The sequence below is a fragment of the Lagopus leucura genome, unplaced genomic scaffold, assembly GCF_019238085.1.
Source record: "Lagopus leucura isolate 7727_CA_CO unplaced genomic scaffold, USGS_WTPT01 Super-Scaffold_100037, whole genome shotgun sequence".
NCBI lineage: Eukaryota > Metazoa > Chordata > Aves > Galliformes > Phasianidae > Lagopus > Lagopus leucura.
In genome coordinates this window covers 514,367-536,820 of record NW_024962286.1, presented here as the reverse complement: position 1 = coordinate 536,820, position 22,454 = coordinate 514,367, and the positions used below count along the sequence as shown (strand labels likewise).

Here is a 22,454-nt window from a genome sequence, read left to right as displayed (position 1 = left end):
CACCAAATCCAGCAGGGTTGGGTTGTGGTGTGGGCCCAGTTTGGTTAAAGTTCTTCGTTATCTTTCAGATTTTAAGGGTCTTCTTCCTGTAGTGGGAACACAGCCTACACAGTCCCAAAATCACCCCCAAAGCTCTGGGGCTGTACCATGGATACACTGAAACAGTCAGAATTGCCACGTGAATTTCCTGGCAGCAAGTAAGAGCAAAAAAAGCCCCCAAAAATCAGTTTGGCTGTTTGTGTGGACGCATTCTGATTGAGTGATAGTTTTTAAGTGTGAAATTAGGCATCAATTCCAAGAAACCTTCCTAGTTACCAGGCACAGAGACATCACAGCGCTTACACATGGCTTTAATGCTTGGTGCTTTCCTGGCAAGGGTTTCTAAAGCTAACTGCAACCAACTACAAATCTTTCCCGAGAGGCATCAAAGCCCCACTTGGCCCCAAGGGATTTCAAAAACTACCACAAATGGATTTCAGCTGCCTGCTTTCTCTGAAGAACTTGCTAAAATCTTGCCACTGAGGAAAGTTTTTAGTGCATACAGGACAATTCAAAACAAAGTGAAACCATGTGGACTTCCAGAGGCTTTTCTTAACCAGAATTTTTTTGTAGCATTTATGTCTCCTCTGCCTATAAGCCAGACATGCAAAAGGACTGCAGAGTCCTGAAGTGTTCTCCAGTGGTTGGAGAAGTGCCTGATGCCACTGTAAAATCTCCATTTGTTCCATGGAGGGGTTTTGCAGACACTAACGGCAGTTTTCATTTTCACATGCAGTGTGAGAACACGGGACTGAATTCCGCAGATCTAGAGCAATAGATGGACAAAATCTGGATAAAAGGCTGCCTGCAGAATAGAGACAGTTCTGCAGAAATTGAACAGACCAGAAGTGGGTCTACAAGGTAACAAATTCTGTAAAACAATGTGAAAAGAAAATAAACTCAATTAGTGATCAGTCGTTAAACAACTGAGATCTTTCTTTGCTCTTTGGGACCAGAAGCCTGGGCACTTACTCTACAGTCATCTGAGATACTATATCAAAGGTGGTGAAGCCAGCACTGGCAAAGCTCTCCTTGTACTGGCTCATCTTGATGGCATCCAGCCATTCATCCACAGTGTTGAAGCTGGTATAATCTGGGATTGTGCGGTCAAGTAGAGGGAGGTTAACCCTGAAACACAGAAATAGAGAATGATCACAGCGAGCAACGGCAAGCAAACACATGCATTTCTGCACCCTCCATCGGCTGGAATGACTTGGACCAGCATTACTCAGTCCAAAGCAGAGGGACAAGAGTGACTTTGACATCTTTTACTGGAGGAGGAAACAACATGGGTGAAGCGGTCTTTACAACAGCTACCTAGGAGAGATGCAAGGATGGTGCCCGTCAGGCCACAAACAACAGAAACCAAAAGACAGTAAGGCAGCATGCATACCCAGAGGAGAGAGGTGCCATGGCTTTCAAACTATTAGGATTTCGGATCATTTTGTCTAACGTGTTGACAATCTGTCCAAATTTGGGTCTGTGGTTTCGATCCTTCTGCCAACAGTCAAGCATTAGCTGGTGCAGGGCATTTGGACAATCCATAGGGGGTGGCAGCCGATAGTCCTGCTCAATAGCATTTATCACCTGCAACGAGAGGAAGAGAAATCAACAGAGTGGCAATAACATCTTTATCCCTGAATGGAGGAGTAGGCCAAAGTGGCACTTGTTTAACTCTTTAATGTTCCTTTTCTTAGCTCCTAAGGGTGACTGTCACAGTGAGAAGAAGGTTTTGCCTGATGCTGCTTTGGTGTCTCCCTGCCTCACTGAGGGATCTGGGAAAATACACGGCCTTGTCACATATAATGGAAACAGCAGACGCAGAAGGGATCTTCTTCAACAGGAAACCTCAGCTCCCTGTCACTCTGGTAGAAGGATCTCAGCATCTCTGTCTGTTCTCACTCCTTGATTACGGCCACCATAGATTTGTCTTGCACACTTCTAAGGACTCCTCTGGTGAGCTGCCTAAGACTCTCCTGGGGAAGAACTGGAGAGAGTCCACGCAACCATCAAGCACTTGGCTCTGGCAATGACTGAATGATTTCCTAAGGAGCCACCTGCCTTGCAGCCAGCAGATCCACCCCGCGAGGGGGCACAGCCTGCACTCTCCATCCCTTTTTCCTTCCCCTGCCTCCCCAGACTCTCACACCCAAGGGTCAGGAGGCTAAACTGCAGCGAATATCTGCCATGTGTTAATTCGCAGGGAGCATCAGCTGCAATTAAGTGGTGACAGCTTCTGGGGCATGATGTCCTGTGGCACAAGAAGGGGGAGAAGAGGCTGGGGAGGCAGGGGAGCAGCCAGCATGCAGCAAGCTGCACTGAGGAGACGGGCATGGGCTCTCACATCCTCACCAGCTGCATGATGGAAGTAGGAAGCTGTAAGGGAAGAGGTGCAGAACAGAAGGGAGAGAACAATGACACGAGTGGGGGAAAGCAGAATGCCGAGTGCATGGAGGGATGCCAAGGCAGGGAGAGGGCAGAGACACGTTTGCAGTACATGATTGAAACTGAAAGTGATAATGAAACCCAAATATGAATGAGGCCTTTCTGAGAAGGACCTACCACTAAACATCCTTCTCTTTGTCACACAGAACTAATGTAAAGATTTTACTGGCATGCTGGGACAAGGAAGCCATGCTTCAGCCACTAGGGACTCGTTTCAACAAATTCCCCACTAGGTAATGAGGAGGAATTTGCCCTTCTCTGAACCTGACATGGTACGGATGGAGCTGTATTGACCTGAAAAATGTCTAATTTGCCATTGGGGTGGGAGGAGTTGAGAGGGCCAGGTGGGAAGCCCAAAGACTGAAGAGCCCGCAGAATGGTAGAATAGAGGTGGCAGTAGAGGACCCATTTACTTCCCAGAGGCAGTTCTGAAACAAACTTGAGGTCAGGAAGATGCTATTACATTAAGGTTTTCATACCCAGGCTTGCAGAAGAGAGGTAGACAAGCCTTCTGCACACCAAAGGGTCTACCCAAGACCTTGATGTTTTATCCTGAGGCCTAGAGAGCATGAAGGACAGCTCATCAGAGAGACAATACAAGAATCCTGAAAGACGTTGACTGTGGACACCTCTCCCGTGACAGAGAGTGTTCTGGACATGCCACAGGCCACGTCTAGATATAACCATGCCTTCGCCTTGCAATCTGCTCTTGATTTCAGTGCTCCTGCTCCTGGTTTCTTAACAACTCACATCTTGATTGGTCATATCCCAGTAAGGCCGCTCTCCGTAGGACATCACCTCCCACATGACTATTCCATAGCTCCACACATCACTGGCTGATGTGAATTTTCGGTATTGAATTGCCTCAGGGGCTGTCCACCGTATTGGGATCTTCCCACCCTGCAGGGAAAAACAAACAACTAAGAGAGGATAGCAGCAGAAAAAGAAAGAGCAATTGAAAGAGATGTGTCCAAAACACTTTTGTCTGATGTATCAATCAAATCCCCGAAGGAAGGGATCTCTCAACTATCCCTATCGACAGCTTGGGAATGGCTTTGTCCAGCCAGCTCCTGGCAACCTTCAGGGTTGATGATCCTCCTCATCTGTCTGGTGACTTGTTCAGGGTTGCACCAAGCCCCTGGGGAAGAAGTTTTTCCTATTATTCAACCCGAGTGTCCCACGCTATGATTTTGTCTACTGCTCCTTGTTACACCATATGGTACCAACGGAAACTGTTTGGCTCTGACTTCTTCCTGCTCTTCAAGTACTGCAGGTCACTTCTAGGAGGGCACTCAGCCTTCTTTTCACCATATTAAACAAGCTCAGCTCTTTCCACCTGCCTACAGTTACAGCAATCCCTGGCATGTCAAAATGTCCATTGTGCTGGCAATGAATGACTGTGAAATTGGAAAAAATCAAACAAATTCCTCTTGAATCCCTCTCCCATCCTTTTGCTGTCATCTATCTCAGAAGCAGAATAAAAAAGGATTAAAATCTTTTTTAAGAATTAAATTGAATTAGAAGAATTCATGAAGAGCTGTGCTTGACATCTTCTCACTGGCAGCTCCAAAAGATCTGGGAGGGATCATTTCCTACAGATCATGCCCCAGCTCTATCAACAATTATTTCCAAGAACACGTCTCATAGGCACTGCAGTGGGGTAGTGCTGTCTGCCCCTGCAAAAGATGGGATCTAGGAAAACTACTGGCTGCAGTCGTACTGATCAAGAATGTCTTCTCCATAGGTATGACTATAAGGCCTATCAACAGTTGCTGGAATAACAACTGGGCACAGACTTGCAAGAAAAGACCTTCCTTCATTCATTCGATTGATATTTCCCACGTGGCACATTATTCCCATTGCTGGTACCCTGAGAAAAGTGTTCTTAACATCAACAGGAGACTTCTCTCTCACTCCTTTCCTCCCCACCCACCCCTCCTGCTATGCAAAAGCAGCTTTACCAGTGCACTGGTGTAAGTGGGATCAGAGGTGTCATCCTCCAGGAAACGGGAGAGGCCGAAGTCGGACACTTTGCAGACCAGGTTGCTGTTGACCAGGATGTTACGGGCAGCCAGGTCCCGGTGCACGTAGTTCATATCAGCTAGGTACTTCATGCCTGCTGCAATGCCACGCAACATGCCCACCAGCTGGATCACCGTGAACTGCCCATCATTTTGCTTAGGGAAAAAAGGAAAGAATCGACATGAGAGGTGCAAATCCACAGCTGGTCGTGAGCGGGCAAACAGCCAGTAGTCTTTGTTTACATCACATGTCAAGACACAGCTGTGCCACCAGCACCACAAGTTCCCTCTCAAAGAAAGAGAAGGGAGAGCTCACAAGGGCTGGAAGTCACCCTCACACGCCCTACAGGCACCAATACCAATGGCTGCTGACATTCAAAGGTGACAGATCTGCCACATCTTGCACGGGAGAGTTTGGAAGGGGTAATCTATTCCTAATAAGCAAGTGAATTTGGCATTTATTCCACAGTGAATTATTCACATCAGACTCAGGCCTGTAAATGTTTAGACACAGCAGCTGGAGCTGGAGCCCTGCTGTGTAAAAGATCTGGCAGAACTCACCTCCATGTCTGTAAAGGAGTGCCTCTGAAATGAGCAACACTCCTCTAGTACAAGTGTAGAAACACACAGAATCACAGAATACTCCGAGATGGAAGAGACTACAAGGATCACTGAGTCCAACTCCTGGCTCCATTTATGGAGCCCAACTCCACCCAATACCATTATGACCAGGACAGGATGTCCTGACCTAGATGCCACACATAGGAGTGAAAGAGTAACAGATTACTTCTAAGGCATTGGGAAAACTTCCTTTTTCTTTAAGCCTGTAACTTTGATTTATGTAATTGTACTAAAAAAGTAAGGCTTGGTTCAATCTTGAGGACACATAACATGACAGCCCTGATGCCACCACTTCTCCTGAGGCCACAGACCTCCCCGATGGGCAGTGAAGGACAAGCTATACTGGCACAAAGAAGGAATCTCCCCCCTCCCCCCCAGTCCTCCTCTGACCCTGGGATTTCATACCCTCAAGAAGGAGTCCAAAGAGCCATTCTCCATGAACTCTGTAATGATCATGACTGGGGAACTCTTGGTCACCACTCCCTCCAGGTGGATGACATTGGGGTGGTCAAACTGCCCCATGATGCTGGCTTCACTCAGGAAGTCCCGTCTCTGCTTCTCTGTGTAACCAGACTTCAGGGTCTTGATGGCCACAAAGATCTCTCTTTTGCCAGGAAGCTTGAGATGCCCACTGCACACCTCACCAAATTCCCCTGTGAACAGAGAGAAACAGGTTGAACTTGTTGGCCTTCCAGAGCTCTGCCTAACCCCTGAGAGACCCCACTCCTTGGGGCTCCAGCAGTGAGCTCCAGAAGAATTCATCCTTTGGTAAGAAGCACTGGGCACTGTGGACAGACTGGATGTGGTCCAGAGACCACCATGTTCCTGCCAGTCCAGGAACGCTGTAGTTAAGCATAAAACCTGATTCACGTTAGTTTTCCTCGTACATACAAGGTTGAATCCTCATCAAGACTGTGGGACCCAGCCAACATTCCCAGTTCACCTACCTGCCCCAATCACCTGCTCGATTTTCACACAGGAGATATCAATTTCTTTTGCAAATTCCCTGACAGCCTCATTGGGATCCTCATAGGTAAATGGATCAATATAAATCTTCATCCCTGGAGTCACTGTGTAAAGTAGAGGGAGAGTCAGACAGACAGGCACAACTGGAGTGACCAAAAATTGACATCAAGAGAAATCTATTTGCGTGTGCATGTGGGGTTGTGTGAGCCTACATGGGACTGTGTGCCCATGGCTGCATGTATATCCATGTATGCATACATGTGTGTGAGTACATTTCTGTGTGTTTGTGTTTCTGTGCACAGTAATGCACGTGTATGCAGAGGGTTAGCATATAGCAGGGAACTGATAGGCCCCGCTGGCCTTTCCTGCATCATCTTCCTCCTCAGTAAACATCAGATACATGGGAAAGCAGAGGAGAAGACCTGGGCTCAAGTAGTCCAGGACCTAATCCAGGAGATGGTGAAGGCTGCCTTGAGACATTAATGCAGGCACATGCTGATTCTCTACTACACAGAGGTGGCTCCAAGGTGTCTGGTACTAATGTACAGCCATAAGACTGACCCCTCTATTAGAGATTCTGTGATCCTTCCATGGGCAATGCAATCAGGACAGAGAGCCCAGTCTGTCCCCTGCTCTCCCCACTGCTACCTATAGCTGAGGACAGCTATACCACAATCCTGGGCTCCGGCCAGTCTCCAGATTGGAAGAATTTGTAGAGCAGAGACCAGAGAAATAGAGGCACAACTCCCAGGTCCAGATACAGGATGATGTTCAGACCTATACAGGCAAGCTGCTGCAATGCTAAGGACTTTAAGGCTGCCTATGCCTTAGCAATCTGTTAAGCATAAGTGAAGCCTCTCTACAGCAATCACTGCTGGGAAACAGAGTAGAGACTATGCCTTGGATTGGTGTCTTGAGTGATGTGGCTAAAAGGCACCCCAGGCCTGTTATCAGTCCGTCTGTATCTGGTGGCACCTCTCCTATTGCGACAGTTGTGAAGGCACAGCTATTAATGCCTTCCCAGCCTGAAGCTGTCATGTTGCACACCAGACCCCGGCAGAAAGTGAGAATGTATGTTTACACATGCAGCAAGGACTGACAAACAACTGAGAGCTGCATTTACATAATCTTTCTTGAAGAGTGTCATTTTTAGTGGTAAGTTATAGCAATGCAGCCAGCACAATGCTGTTCTGGCATGGAGTCACCATTCAGTGCTCTGCCTTATGGAAAATGTTTCCAAGGTAAGAGCAGAAACACCAGTGAGCCCCGTGCCAAAATACTACTGATATTCTCCAGGCACGACTGTTTTCAGAACAAAGCCCAGTGTCTGTAAAAGAACAAAGTACAAACACCCCGAAGTTGCAAAAACAACATGATGTACATAACAACTGAGATTGGAACAAAGCAGAAGTTTAGTGACAGATCTCTAGCTAGGAAGGAAAAAGGCATTTTGGAGGGCATGCAGCCAAGGGCTGGTGAGGAGAATGAGGGTGAGGCAGGGTGCGTAGGGAGGTTGGAAGCAGGAATGCTGGATGTGAGGGAGTGCCTTATAGTGCATGAGGATGTCAAAGAGACAGGCTGCAAGAGAGGGCATGTTATGTACTGTATCTATTACGTAGAATAGTTTGAGTTGGAAGGGACCCTAAGTCTAGTCTGTCACCCTTGCAATGAACAGGAACAACCACAGCCCCATCAGTGCTCTGAGCCCCTCCTTGGGTGTCTCCAGGGATGGGGCACCACCACCTCTCTGGGCAACCTGTGCCAGTGCCTCACCACCCTCACCGTAACAAAAACTTCTTCCTTATATCCAATCTAAACCTCCATATATAGATACAGAACTCTACAGATCCCAAATACATATAGATACAATGCATAGCATGCCATACATTTGTAAAAAAACCGTAAGATAGATAGATCATATTTACTAGGATTCTGGAAGCAGTGGGACAGTCAATGGCAAAGGCACCATGTGAGCTCCTGCAGGAGGACAGTGCTCCATAGGAAGCAGGCAAGTTGGGAAGGATATCTCTGCTGCCCACAAGTTGGGAAAAGCTCAGAATCTGAGCAGCAAGACAAGGTGTGGTGGTAGGGGCTTCACAGCAGGAGAGGGAGTTTTGGGGGGCACGTGGAAGGGTTTCTGTTTGATGTTGCAGAAGTTTGTTGGCCATGCATGGGGGCCCACTTTATTGTTGGTATCCAAAACCATGCAGGTTTGGAGAGCACAAACTCTGCTAAGTGTGGCAGAGACCACAGAGGGCAGGTAGGGAATCTAGACGATGCAAGTGGGTGATCCAGGCAACAAATGCCAAACTCTGGTTCTAGGGGATGCAATATGCTGGTTCAGAAAGCACGAGGCTGCTACATCCAGTGTCTAGGAAGGGTGTGGGGAACCAGAGGCATGTTTCAGCAGTGCACAGTGAGATCACAGAATCATAGAATCCTTAGAGTTGGAAGGGATCTCTGAAGGCCATCTAATCCAACTCCTCTGCAATGAACAGGGATGGAGGGAAGAAGTGGAGGGCAAGCAGACATAAGCCAAACATGCAGTCCAGATCTCTCCAGTAGTTTCCTGCAAAAGCTTAGCCTTGTTAGACAGAAGCTTTCTAAAGAAGGATCTGGCCATGCTTCTGGGAGCCCTGACTAGCACAAGGATCCTCTTGTGTTCACATGCACAGATCTGCCTGGCTAAGGACCCTGAGCCCTCCCCGTACAACGCAAGGAATGAGTGAACAGGAACACAAACCGAAGAGAGAGCGGACCCCCAGGGCTGGCGGGGGACCACGGTACGTACTGTGGCCACTGGTATAGTGCTGCAGCTTGTCGGTGTACTCAGAGTCGGCACGTTCAAAGCCCCGTCTTCTGGAAAGAAAGGGAGTCCTGAGCAATGTGCACAGGTCAGCTGAGGCTGAGAAATGCACTGAAATGCACTCTTCCCCCACTTTTGTGGAATAACAGACTATCCCAAATTAGGAGGGGTCACAAGGACCACAGAATCGCTAAGGCAGGAAAGACCATTAAGATCACACAGTTCAACCATCAGCCCGTGCCAGTGGCTGCTCATTGACACTCAACTCCTGAACACTTAACATGCCCATCTCCATCCTCTCCAACTTCTATCCCCACCACTCTCCACCTCTAGCTGCCATCCCTCTGCACAGCCCCAGTACAGAGGGCCCCAAGTGATGCTCTCAGACTGACCTACCTGTTGCACACAATAATGATGACAACAACAGCAATGAGAAACACCAGTCCTGCTGCAGAGGAGCCAATGATGAGTGGCAGCTTCTCCTGGACACTGGTCTGGTACTCGGCTGAAAGGAAGAGGGAATGAGTTACTGCACGGACTGACAATACGTTCATCAAGGATGGCCTACATTTATATGCATGGCTACTGCTGTGGTGCTTCTTGGTGTGGTTTTTGTCTGGGCTATGTCCAGAGCATGTCTCATGTTGGCTCGGACAGAGGATGTTCTCAAGCAGGAAGGTTGGATGGAGCTATCCTTTTTGGGTGGGAATGTTTAGTCCTGTGGATGCATGCTGTGCCTTGTTACTTGGCCTCAAGGCTAGAAAACTGGCTTGGCTTGTTTTATTTAGCTGCACAAATGTAAAAAGTAGAGACCCAAAACACATTTGTCATCAACAGCTCTGCAGATGAACATCATAAATTCCATTTCCTTTAAATCCAACTGAACAGGCAGGTGCCCATGCCAGAAAAGCTTGGCAGAAGTTGGCCTAGATTATGTGATTCCCTGCATGGAATACCAAGTACCCAATCTTTCTCCAGCGCTTGCCAGGTTGAATAAACCCAGGTGACTTATCAATGCACCTCTGATGGGATTATCAGGAAGGGGACTAGCATTGCAACCAGTGCACCTTCATCTTGTTCAAGGCTCTCTAGACTTGTTTCATGTTTATGCAGAGGCAGGTGAAGACTCACCTTCAGTCATGGTCTGGAAGTACATCTTGCCACTATACCGGCCGTACCCAGCCACGGTGCGTGCTCGCACTTGGAAGACGTAGATTGTGCCAGCCTTGAGGTTTTGCACCGTCACAGTGTTGGTGGGACTCTTCACTGCTGTTGAATTTAACTCACTCAGGTTCTGCCAAGAAAATATACATCTGTCATCAGAAAAGAGAGTCAAGGCTCTGGACACCGCACCAGAATCAATGCAATGCTCAGAAGTATAGAAATTCCAAATTTCTATCCCGCCCCCTTTCGTGTGGTTATTCACCCAATTTATCCTTTTCAGTAGCACCTCCTGTCTGGCAGGTGAGGTTGCTTTGGCGGGGTCACTGGTTGGAACAGATCAGCTAAAAATCCTGGCAAATTTGCAAGTGAGTCACTGAGAACTGCTGCCTTCAAGTCACTGCAAGGGGCTTGGCAAGCCCACCAAGCACAGATCACCAGTCAGGAGAGGTACCTCACTTCTCACGAGATTTTAGATTGGCAGAAAGAAGTCACAAAGATACAGTTTGCATAACCCCATCAAGTGGACCTGCGGTTGAGGGGCTTGAGCTGTGAAACTCCATTGGGTGGCAGGGAGGAATTTCTTCTTGTTTCATGTTAGCATGATCCAGCCCAGGAGGCCAAGTGCACGCTGGGCTGTATTAACAGAAAGATTTCTGTCTACACCAATGCATGCAGTATGGGAAATTAACAGGAAGTTGGAATCCACGGTGCAATTAGGGAACTATGACCTAATTGCTATCATGGAAACATTGGTGGGGCCATTCACAAAACGGGACCACGACAATCAAGGGCTTTTTAGAATGGAAGCAGAAATGGGCAAATTGCTCTCTATGTTAAGAAATGGATAGATTGCTAAGAGCTGCCTCAGAAATTGCCACAGATGGGTTGAGTTTGTGGGCAAAAATTAAGGACTGGACTAAAAAAAGACATCTGGTGGTTGAGGTCTACAGGGGGCTACAGGCCATCAGATCAAGGGGAACCTAAGGATGAGGCCTTCAGCTTCAGCTACAAGAAGCACCACCCTCACTCTCATCCTTCTAGGGCATTTCAACCTGACTATTCACTGGACAAGGAATTGGTTGGATGGTTGCATCCAGAAGGTTGTAGTCAGTGGTTCTACACCCAGGTGGAAGCCAGTGATGAGTGGTGTTCCCCAGGGCAGTGGTACTCTTTAACACCTTTATCAGTGACATAAGCAGCAGGATCAAGAGCACCCTCAGCAGTTTGTTGATGGCACCAAGCTAAGCAGTGCAGTAGATACAACAGAAGGAAGGAATGCCATCCAAATGGATCTGGACAGGCTCAAGAAGTGGTCCCATAAGAACCTATGAGGTTCAACAAGGCTGAGTGCAAGGTGTTGCAACTGAGTGGGGCAATCCCAGGTATGTGTACAGAGTGGGAGAAGAACTCATCGAGGGCAGCCTTGTGGAGAGCGACTTAGGGGTTCTGGTGTGCTCAAGAAGCTCAATTACAGATACAAAGACAACAAAGACCGAGAAAAAATGAGCTCACAGAAAACTGATCGCCTCGTTTGTGTGAAAAGGCCTCAGAACTCCCATGGATTTTTCCCAGGAAGGCAAGGAGAGAAGTAGGTCAGGAAGCGTTTTCATTTTTACTGCCCAAGGGCTTGGATGAAACCTCCCAGGCCCTTGGATGGCATTAACAGCACAGTTGTTTTAAAATCATCAGTCCAACTGTTGGCGAGTACCTCATCCCCACCGTCATCCTGGAGGATTTTAAGTCGAATGCCACAGATATGCTTACAAGATGGTTTATAGGCTAGGAAACGAATGTCTGAGCAAGGTATTCTCATACCTATGCTCTCTAACTCCCCTCATGCAAGGAAAGAGCATTTATGGGTTTGTGGAGACAAACCCATATGGCTGGAACCAGGTAGATGGTGATTGCAGTTTAATCACTCTCCTCACACCTCTGGAGCACTTTCCCTCAAGCCTAACAGGGCTAAGACTTAAAAATGGCTTGGTAAATCTCTTCATAAATCTACTCTTTGCCTTTGGTATATTGCTCAGACATCATCCCTTCAGCAGCTTGCTTGTTCCCTTCAAACATTCCTCTCCTTTCACCCTTCTGAGCTTCTCCAACATGTCCAGGTGGTTTAAAGCCTATGTTCCTTTGCTGTTTCTCCAACCTCACTTTTGCAGGGCTTTTCTAGATGATTTTGCTTTGAGTTTGAGTACTTCTAACTTCCCGATAGACTTCATTTAGTGTCCTCATCTGGTTCTTCTCCCTCTGAGCCAAATCTATTCTGAAACTGAAGTCTGATCAACAAAGAGTTTCTTGAAACATCCATAGTCTGTGAAACGCCCGAAGGATTTGCAGAAATGGTTTCTAAAAAGTCATGTTTTATCAGCCAAAAAAAAAGCAAAGAAAAATGTCAACCAACTTAATTTGGCAGGCAGTTCCTCTCTGCATCTGCACAGCAGCAATCTGTTGTGGTTCCTGAAGCAAACAGAGTCACACGTACAAAGCAAGTCCAAGGCTGGATGCCAAATAATAACACAAATGTGAATTTCAGCCCCCTTGGGATCAAATGCATTAGGAGGGATGCTCAGATGTGGTAGGAGGGTCATTCTGGTTACTCCTGAGGTGGATCCTTGGGGCTCACAACTTCATACTCTTCTGGGTAACATCACTGAGCAACTGGGTCTGGGGGGTATCTCAAAAGCATAGAATCAAAGGATCATTAAGGTTGGAAAAGAGCATTGAGATCATCCAGTCCAGCCATTACATTTCCAATCCCAGTCAGGTACCTGATCAAGTGTGCCTCTTGGAAGTAAAGAAGATACCAAAAAAATGTACTAAAAGGTTCAAAGCCCAGGAAGAGAGAGCTGCAGTGACAGCACTTGGGCAGCCTGGGTTGTCCTCTCTGCCTGTGCTGGTGCCTCCTGAAAGCCTTTTGCCATAAAAAGCATCGCCCAAGTGTGGCTTGGACCGTTTGTCCTTGGGATCAGGGAGGGACTGTGTCCAAATATTTGACAACAGGGGAAAGTAGATGAACACCTTGTTGTTGGTTGCCACGAAGAGCAGCTTCCCCTTTAGCCAAGCCTCCCCCAGAAAACTGAGGGAAAAAAGAAAGAGGATGAGACTAAGAGAAAACAAGGTTGGTAGAATGAACTGCCTGAGATCATTCTGAGTGTCCCTGGGGAAAGGACCCTTCTTGCTTTCCAGATGCATCTTGTTACCTTCTCATCCATCTTGCCATGTATTCTGGGATCATCTCCAAGGGTCAAATAAAAGGCTGTGATTTATGCAATATAGGTCAGGACCTATTTAACAGTCTACAGAGAAGCTCCTCCCGCCTCCCTGTTCTCCCTCTGGCTCTTGGTGATGAGAAAATAGGTCACAGGCAGTGGGGGGGATTAATCATTTCTTCCGGCAACTGCTGGGAAAATATTTTCAGTTCCATTTAATCATAAAGCTTTTTAATTAGTTAGTTTGCATTTTTTTTTTTAACATATAGTTTATAAGCTTTTAAGCAAAGGGGCAGATTTCTGGAAGGAGAAATCTCCTGCTCTCCAATCCCCATCTCCATTGAATGGCGTGGATGAAGTTCAGCAGTCATGCAGAGCTTGGCATGTCCTGGGACCATTAGTCAGTGCAGTCTTCACATCCCTTGGCAGACCCATAGGACACCACTTCTCTCCTGGGAGGAGGTGGAAGAGGGGATGGAAGAGCCAAAGCTATGGGATCCTCACCAGCCTCACCTTAAGTTGGTAGTGCAACATGTTCCCTCCATGGGGATCTGGAACAGCTTTCCCCTGGTATAACACCCAGGTAAAGGGGTTGAGGCTGCTGCACACAGGTGCAAACTCATCTTTTGTGCAAATGCACTGACACACAATCTCAAAGATTGGACAGCTCGCTAACACAATCCATCCTGGCACAACATGCTATGTGACAACCCCACAGTTTCCATTCCCCACTAATGGAAAGGGAAAAATAAACCCTGAACTGGCTGCTGGCTGCCCGGCTCTCCCTGCAATGGGTCCACTTGACACCAGCAGGAGAGGTGAAGAAAGGAGAAGCTCCTCCTGAAAGACCAACACAGTTATGCTGCCTAAGCACTGAGCTGTAACCATCACTGTGCTCCAAAATGTTGACAGCCAGTGCCACCCATGCTGATGAGCCAAAAGCCTGTGCACGCCCTTTGCATCACCTCCTCTCCCCAAATCTTGCAGCCAATCCCGCAGTACCTTCTCATAATATTGTAGCTCATAATCCAGGATGACTCCGTTGGGCTGGTCAGGTTGAGACCACGAGAGGGTAATGCTGTCCACAGTGCGGCTGACCTGGTGCATGATGGACACAGCTGAAGGAGCTGGAAGAGAAGGAGAGAGGCCTCAGTCAGGTGCTTGCATGGACACGACCACATCCCCTGGCTGGAGGCAGGCAACTGTGAGTTTTTGCTATTTGGAGCTACTGAATTTGCTTCCAGCAGTGGCAGGACTCTCCAGGGGTCTGGAGATCCTGGTTTTTGCTTTTTGAAGACATTAGTTAAGGTTTTCACAGCTCACATAATTAGAAACCACGTAGGGAAGCATCTTTGGCAAGAAAACTGGAAAGAGATCATTCATTCCCAAGCAAAATGAGCCCAGGGTTGGAGCAAACACAGCCTTGTTCTCCTGGAAAAGTGCTACCAGCCCAGCAATATATAATCCTCCTTGCTTGCCATGGGGAAGTAGGGGGTTTTGTACTTTGACATTTGCATAGAGAGGCTTTATAAGGAACAGGCAGACGCAGGAAGCAAGCAGCTTCTCTCCTGCTTGGTGTGCTGGGTCTGCAAGTTGCACACGCCAATCAAGGGAGGTGTGTACAGCAGCATGAGCATGCAACACAAACCTGACCTGACATGCTGACAATGGTGAGTCTTCTGCCGAGTCAGAATGCCCTGGAAATAGCACACCCACAGACGCCTCTTGTCCCACTGAGCACAATGGGACCTTCCAGCAGCTCTTCACACACTCCAGGCAGCTGCCCACCCCTTGCTCTGCCCTGGTGTTGCCTATGGCCAGGTAGGAACACTGCAGTCGGAGCTGTTCTAACAGCAGGTGGGACGGGGCCACCGTGTGGATCTGCCCCCCTACTGGGCAGTGCTCAGCAACCTCAATTCCTCCTTACTGCCCCAGTCCCCCACATTCAGGGCCCATATTTATACACTTCTGGGATCAGTATCTCATGCTGGTGCTAAGATGAGACATGGGTAACATTTCTGGAGCCTGTTAGCTCTTGCCAGAACTTGCTGTTTCTTCATCAACATAGATCTCATGCTGTCTCCAAGAAAGAACATTTCTCTCTGCAGAGAAAGGCTTTGGAAGGAAAATGAGACCAAGCTACAGATGGCCCTGCAGTAGGGATTGGCTTTGGACTGAGATGAGCACACAGCCTGTGGGTGCTCTCGGAATCACAGAATGGACTGAGTTGCAAGGGACCCTTAAAGGCCATCAGGTCCAACCCCAACCCACCATCAGATGGGGCTCCATCAGTGATCAGAGCTCCACCCAGCCTGATCGGGTGTCTCCAGGGATGGGGCATCCACCATTTCTCTGGGCAACCTGACCCCACAGTCCTAAACATTTCTCCAGGGGCTCTGAGCACCTGATGGAGCTGTGGGCATCCCTGTTCACTGCAGGGGGGTTGGACCAGATGGCCTTTAAGGGTCCCTTCCAACTCAATCCGTTCTATGATTCTCTTATTGTCAAAGACATCAGGGAAACGCTGAATAATGAAATCACAGAAAGATTTAGGTCACAAGTGACCTCTGGAGGGTTCCAGTCCAACTAGCTGCTCAGTGCTGGGTACTTTCAAAGTCACATCATTCTGTTTAAGGCCCATGCCCAGCTGACATCCAAATACATCCAAGCATGGAGATCCCACAGGCTCTCTGAGCACCTTTCCAGAAGTATTTAAGGCATGCAGAGTAATAGCTAAAAAGGAAAGAGGAAAAAAGGACAATCTGGGATAGTGCTACCCAGTGATAACCTCATCACAAGGTGTGATGCAGCTCTAACAGAAGCATCAAGCACCTTTGTGACCAGCCTCAACCACGCCATGCAGAGAGCTTTGCTGATATGGGACATGATGAAGTGACAAACAACAGAAAACACCCATGAGACACAGACACTTTGTGACACAGGATGAACAGCGCTGGGCAAAGACGGCAAAAACTGCAAAACCTCTAAGCTGACTTTCCTGAACCGTCGTTTCTGAATCAGATACATGCTTCCGTTAGGTTGAGTATTTCAAAGCAAACACATAACAAACTGCGGAGAAGAAAAAAAATGAAGCCTTTGTTCTTTCAGCTTGCTTTGTGCACAGCTCTTTCCAGGACTATGCGGAGCACGGCTGGGCTGTGAATGCCAAAGATTCGATGGCAGCACTTAACCTGGCACCGTGGGACCGGTCACCTCGTTCCATGAGCAGTGTTTCCTCTTTGTTGCCTCGTGACAAAAGAAAGACAGTTTTGGTGACCATTTCCAGGTCAGTGCCCAGCACCAAGGACACTCCCTTTGCTATTGGTTCTCCCTTGCTCATGGAAAAGGTCTGAATTACTGTTGATGTGGATAGGGGATGCTTTTTCTTCACTGAAACGTTTGAGCCCCACACCATTTCAAGGTAAAATGAATGATTCAAGTCCTTGAAAGACACTTTTCTACATCCTTGTTATCTGGTACGGCCTCAGATTCTTTGGATTCCTCTTGGAGGAGCCCCGTGGCTGGAGAAATAAACCATGCCAAAACTACTGCTGGAGTGTAAAACATGCTTAATGAAAATCCCCTGATGTAAAAAGGCAGATGACCTGTCCTGCTGTAACAAAACCTGCAGCACATGGAGAGGAGAGGCAGCAAAATCTCTCACGTTGTGCAGAAGCGCAAGAGGAATGCAAGGGATGCTTCCATGGTTGTCACCACAAGGGTCCATTCTACCACACAGCACTGAGCACAGCCAGACCCCCGACTGACCGTTTCCCATGCCAAGTCAAACACCTGCTGAGGAGGAAATGTAAAGTCATCACTAGCTCTGGCAAGAGAAGCACCACAGATACAGCAATGCTCAGCTCAGAGTATTTAACTTCTGTACAAACAGGGGAGGACCTTCAACAGCAGAGAATCACAGCATGGCTCAGGTTGGAAGAGCACTCAGATATGATTCATTTCCAACCCCTGCCGTGGGCTGTTTGCCCCTCCAGATCAGGCTGCCCAAGGCTCCATCCAGCCTGGCCTTGGGCACATCCAAGATGGGCTCCCATTACTTCTCAGGGCAGAAGACAATGCTTCATGTACATGAAGAGTCTTGCCACTGTCAAGGTCGGTCTAAAAGACATTCTGCATGACTACTCATTAGCAAAAGGGGAATGGGCAAAGAAGGGCCTCCTTCTCTCCTCTGTTTCACCACAGCTGTGCTGCAGACTAAACCTACCACTGGGAAGTGCTTTGGTGTCTCCCAAGGCAGCGTTTCTGGCCCAGATAATCAGCTTAGGTGCCTTACTTGTGTTCAGTTGAAGCTCAAGGGACCATACTGGGGAAAGAGATGAAGCAGGAGGCTCAGTTGCCTCCTCATCTGTGAAAGCTGAAGGACATTTGTTTTGCTGATGCACCTTGGACCTTGATTGAATCTTGGACTTCATTGATGAGCTTGTTTCTGTTAAAGAAACAGACAACTCTTGGGCATGCAGTGCACCTACCCCAGGTGCTGGGCTAGCATTCCCTGGGCAAAGTAGGATGAACACCCTGTCTGTGACCATGAGACAAAAGGTGGGGCTGGATCAGACTCTGAGCAAACTGATCTTCACTGGGGGGGAGATGGACTAGATGGCCTTTAAGGGTCCCTTCCTACTGAAACGATTCCATGATCTCAGACAGCTCTGGATTTCTCCATAGGAGCCAGCACTATCACTCACTCTTGATTCCTGCTGAGAGGTTCAAATAATGATACCTAAACTCAAACAGCTGAGTCTCCCTCCTGCTGTGGGGATATCTACATCTGAGCTCCTGGTTGTTGCTGATGAGGTCTCCAATGGTTACAAGAGAGGCACAGCTGTGCCATGTGCTGCCTCTGGAGCTCAGCATGTATTTCCAAACAATAAATAAATTATTATTTGCTCTGGAAATAGATCCTACTTTAAGGTGACCATCAATATCTTTTTAAAGGTTTACATGCTTGCTTGAAAGCACATTCCAGGTATCCTGGTGGAGCTGACATGCAGTCTAATACCTCCATGGGCAAGGAACCAGAGAGCTCTAGATCCATCAGCCTCAAAGGGCAACTTAAACAGTTTCTAATAGAGAAGGAAAGGGGAAAAGGCAAGAATGAAAGAAATGCGTACTTTTGCAGAAGACTGAAGCACTTTCTAAGTGTAGCAATTCCTAGAAGAACGTCACGCTGACCACCAGACCCAGGGCAGTCTGATGAGATCGCAGAGGAATATGGCAATTCACAAAAAAATTGGAAAAAGACACTCTAACACCCAGGTCTGAGCATGCACACAAGACTTGTGATAGAAGCCAAGCAGTCAGCTCAGGTTGGAAACTAGGAAAAACTTCTCCAAAAGAGTGGTGATGCATTGGCACAGCTGCCCAGGAGGTGGTGGGGTCACCATCCCTGGAGGTGTTCAAGGAACGTGGAGATGTGGCACTGAGGGATGTGGCTGGTGACACAGTGGGGGTGGGCTGCCAGTTGGACTTGGTGATCTTAAAGGTCTTTTCCAACCCTAGTGATTCTGTGATTCAGCACAGCTGCAACATCTGTGGTTGACTGTGTGTGTATATTACAGACAGACATCCAGTTTCCTTTGAAGTCTGCAAATTAGGACGAGCCCATCAAGCCTCTTGGGAGGCTTTCCTTGTGGTTACTTGCCACGTTATAAAATGCACATTTTACTTTCAGGTTGAAATTTATGGACCTCAGCTTCCAGCTGCTGGATGCTTTCTGCTTTTCCTAGCAAAACTAAGGAGGAGTCAAGAAAGTGAGTTTTATCCACATGAAATTAAGTAGAAAAAAACACGAAAACATTTTCTTTTCATCTTCTATAATCTGAGTAGACTGAGTTTCTTGTGTGTTTCAGAGATTTATCAGCCCACGTATCAATCTGATAGCCCTCCTCTGAAACCTTTCCAGTCTCTTGTTAACCTTGTTTTCATATCTAAACCTCAAAACGGATCTCCCAGCCACCAGCAGTCAGCAGCGCCTGCTCCCCAAGGTTTGATATTCCTCGGAGTGTGACCAAGTCAACACTTCTCCAACTCAGCCCAAGTTCCTACCAGGTTTTGGCAGGGCTGTGCTCCCTTTGTGTTGTGCACCTTCAGTTTTCTTCTTGTTCTTTATATTATGCTGAGGGAAAGGAGGGCACAGCCATAAGACTGAGATCTGCTCTCCATCATGTGCTCTGCAATAGGATTTTTTATCTATTGCCTTTCTCAGTGGCAACCCCAATGAAGGGAGCACAATCTCAGGTCTAATTGGACATAAGACCATGACTTCTGGAGCTCTGGGTGCCTTAAAAAAAGACCACCTTGACTTTAAACCAGGCACCTCAGGACTCGGACTGTCTTGGCATTCCCTACAAACCCTTCTGTCCTGCTGGGAGCAGGGTGAGAGACCCCAGATGCATCAAAATTAGTGTAATTGCTGAAACTGCTGTGTCAACCTTAGGGCAATTCATTATGATAAAACTGACAAAAAGCAGCAGGAGGGTGTCACGCAGTGAAGAACTGTATTGGGCGAATGAGAAATAAATGGGCCTGTTTTCCTCCTTGGCTTTACGCCTGTGAGACGTAGTTTACAGGCATTCTTAGGAAGCTCATACACTTCCCCACACACCTATCTCCACAGCACTGAGTTTTGTCAGTCTGGTTAGGAGCCACAGGGACAGCTGCTGGGTACCTTGCTCCTCCTATTCAGCCGGAGCTGGAGTTATCTTTCTCCTGGACTCTCCCACTCGTGCTTTTTAACACCCAAATGTGAACTCCTTCTCTATCCCACCTCTTTATCCCACCTTTACATCACAGAGAGAGCAGGAATAAAGGTAGGAGAGTGAATCAGGTCCCACTATGGGAAAACAGCCAAGCATCTTCCTTGCAGGCACTGAGTAGCACAAGCCCTTGCCCTATGACACAGGCTGGTCCCTGCGCAGACAGAGAGGTTGCTGCTGTAAAGGCAATAAAACTGGGCTAGACACTACATCAGTGTCAAGCAGGGAACCAGGGCCTTGGATGCCGCCAGGCAGCACCTTCTGCAGTGCTCCCTGGTTGTTTGATGGGGAGTTGGTTAGGACCATGCAGCTCCAGGCTTTGGAATGCTGTGAGACATCAGGCTCTTTGCACAGCTTCTTGTTCATGATCTGTCTATCCATTTGAAATGCTGCCAATTGCAATCTGCCCCCCATTTCACACCTAGCCCCTTGTCTCCTTCACCTGCCAGCGCTGCAAGCTCAGCCTTTCACTCCTTGCCTGTCCGTGGGTCAGGGCTATTGAGATCCCTATAATCAAAGGGCCTCCATTCCTCCTCTGGATTAGCTGGAAGAGTCAGGTTACAGGCAGCAAAACCACTATCTCTGATCAGTTTAATACCACTAACCCATGTCATGTCAGACAGAGTCAACATTTGCTCTGGAAAACACGACAGAGAAAGAGCAAAGCCAACCCGACCCACAGCCTCTCCCCAGCAACACTTTGAAATTACCCTGGGGAAAAAAGAGGTGAACAGCTGGGAGTTTTCCAGCATCTCCTTGGAGCCCTTCTGACAGATCTCAGTCCCTGAAGTGTCAGGTTACTGGACGGGGAACTGCTTTTATTATAAGAGGGTCAGTGGGGAATTCTGGCATTTTCAATTACCCGCTCGCAGGAGCGGCTGTGATCCGGGGTCAGGATTAACTGTGTGACCTCCAGCTGAAGACGGAGTGGTAGGGAAATGCAGCATGATGCTGCAAGGCACCAGCTAGTCCGGAGGCCAAGGGACAGGGCAGAAAACGGGGGGACAGGGAGAAAGCTGCTCTCTCTGGTGAGACCAAAGGGTGATGCTGTGCAGCAAGGAGGATGTGCTGTGATCAGTCATGGAGCACAGGTTTCCCTGAGCCCGAAGTCACAGGACCTGGTGACATCTAGGCTGGGATCCAGGCTTCACAGTGCATGAAAGAAAAGTTGGAAATGATAGAAAGGCACAGTGCCACCGTGCAGGGTTATGGGCAGCTCAGACACATGTGCCTGCCTTCCTGTGGGGCAGAGATGATGTCTGAGGGATGATCCCCTTTGGGAGTGCAATAAAAAACTTCCAGGAGGTCAGGTGGGTTGGATATCAGGAAAAGCTTCTCTGGAAGAGTGGTTGGGCACTGGCACAGCTGCCCAGGGAGGTGAGGGAGTCACTGTCCCTGGAGGGGTGCAAGGAACGTGGAGATGTGGCACAGAGGGATGTGGTCAGTGGTACGGTGAGGGTGGGCTGGGGTTGGACTGGATGTTCTTAGATGTCTTTTCCAACCCTAATGATTCCATGGTTCTAAACAGGACAGGGTGAGAAGCCAGGACAACTCACTGTGCACCTCCACAGACCTGAATGTCTCGCACCAGCATCCCAGCCAAGGGGAATATAACCCAGACTGGCTCTCCCTGCTTGCCCTGAGATGTCCCAGACCCACAGGGTTTCCAGCTGTGAGCAAGTGGATCTGGGTGTCTAACTAAAAACAGACTTTCTTTCATTTTTCTGTGAAGAAATTCAAGTGCCTGAGAAGGCCGGTATGAAAAAGGTGGTATCCATAAGTGTGAGAGAAGGGATGTGGTTCAGCTGGCAAGTGACATGGTTTAGTGGGCATGGTGGCCACGGGTTGATGGTCAGGCTTGATGGTCTTAGCGGTCTTTCCAACTTTAAGGATTCTGTGGTTCTGTGATTCTAGGTAGCCCTGCCAGCTGATACCCATGTTGTTTGTGTGTGGAGTGACTGCAAAATTTCCCAGCAAGCCTCTCAAGTCTGTAACTCCACACGCTGGAAAACCTTAAAAATACAGGCAATGCAAAACTGGCTCCTGGCTCAGGCCTCATCTAAATCAACAAAGGTTTGGTGTAGATTACAGCCTTTTAAAGCAGCTCCTAATGCCACAAGCCCAGTCTCTTGGCTCAGGCAGAAGAAGGCTTTTGGCTGTCTTTATGCCCTTTGTTTAACTGAGTTTGCAGCCTTCATTTGCACGCTGCCAGCCTGCCCATGGAGAAGGGCTGGACTTTGTTCTCAGCACGGAGAGGAGATGCTCCGCTGGCACTGTGGAGAACCTCAGCATCCAGACACAGATATGGGAGCGGGTTTGGGGTCACTCAGAGCCAGGCGCATCCCTACCTCCACATGGAAATCTCATCTGCTCCAGATCAAGGCAGAAGCATCAGTGCAGGGCT

General features: G+C 48.2%; 1 protein-coding gene across 4 annotated transcripts in view; it reads right to left on the bottom strand.

Annotated features, from left to right (window-relative positions):
* The window catches only part of EPHB2 (EPH receptor B2), a 98,265-nt gene that overhangs the window by 3,457 nt on the left and 72,354 nt on the right, over positions 1 to 22,454 (bottom strand). The window contains exons 6-15 of one of the 4 annotated variants that reach the window (XM_042882995.1): positions 14,277 to 14,401; positions 10,030 to 10,192; positions 9,295 to 9,403; positions 8,836 to 8,951; positions 6,074 to 6,196; positions 5,532 to 5,779; positions 4,446 to 4,661; positions 3,235 to 3,384; positions 1,433 to 1,626; positions 1,012 to 1,167 (exon numbers count right to left, since the gene is read on the bottom strand). In XM_042882995.1, coding sequence (XP_042738929.1) covers positions 1,012 to 1,167; positions 1,433 to 1,626; positions 3,235 to 3,384; positions 4,446 to 4,661; positions 5,532 to 5,779; positions 6,074 to 6,196; positions 8,836 to 8,951; positions 9,295 to 9,403; positions 10,030 to 10,192; positions 14,277 to 14,401 — 1,600 coding nt within the window. The remainder of the gene's footprint in view (positions 1 to 1,011; positions 1,168 to 1,432; positions 1,627 to 3,234; positions 3,385 to 4,445; positions 4,662 to 5,531; positions 5,780 to 6,073; positions 6,197 to 8,835; positions 8,952 to 9,294; positions 9,404 to 10,029; positions 10,193 to 14,276; positions 14,402 to 22,454) is intronic. The other 3 variants (XM_042882997.1, XM_042882996.1, XM_042882999.1) reach the window with 3 other exon arrangements.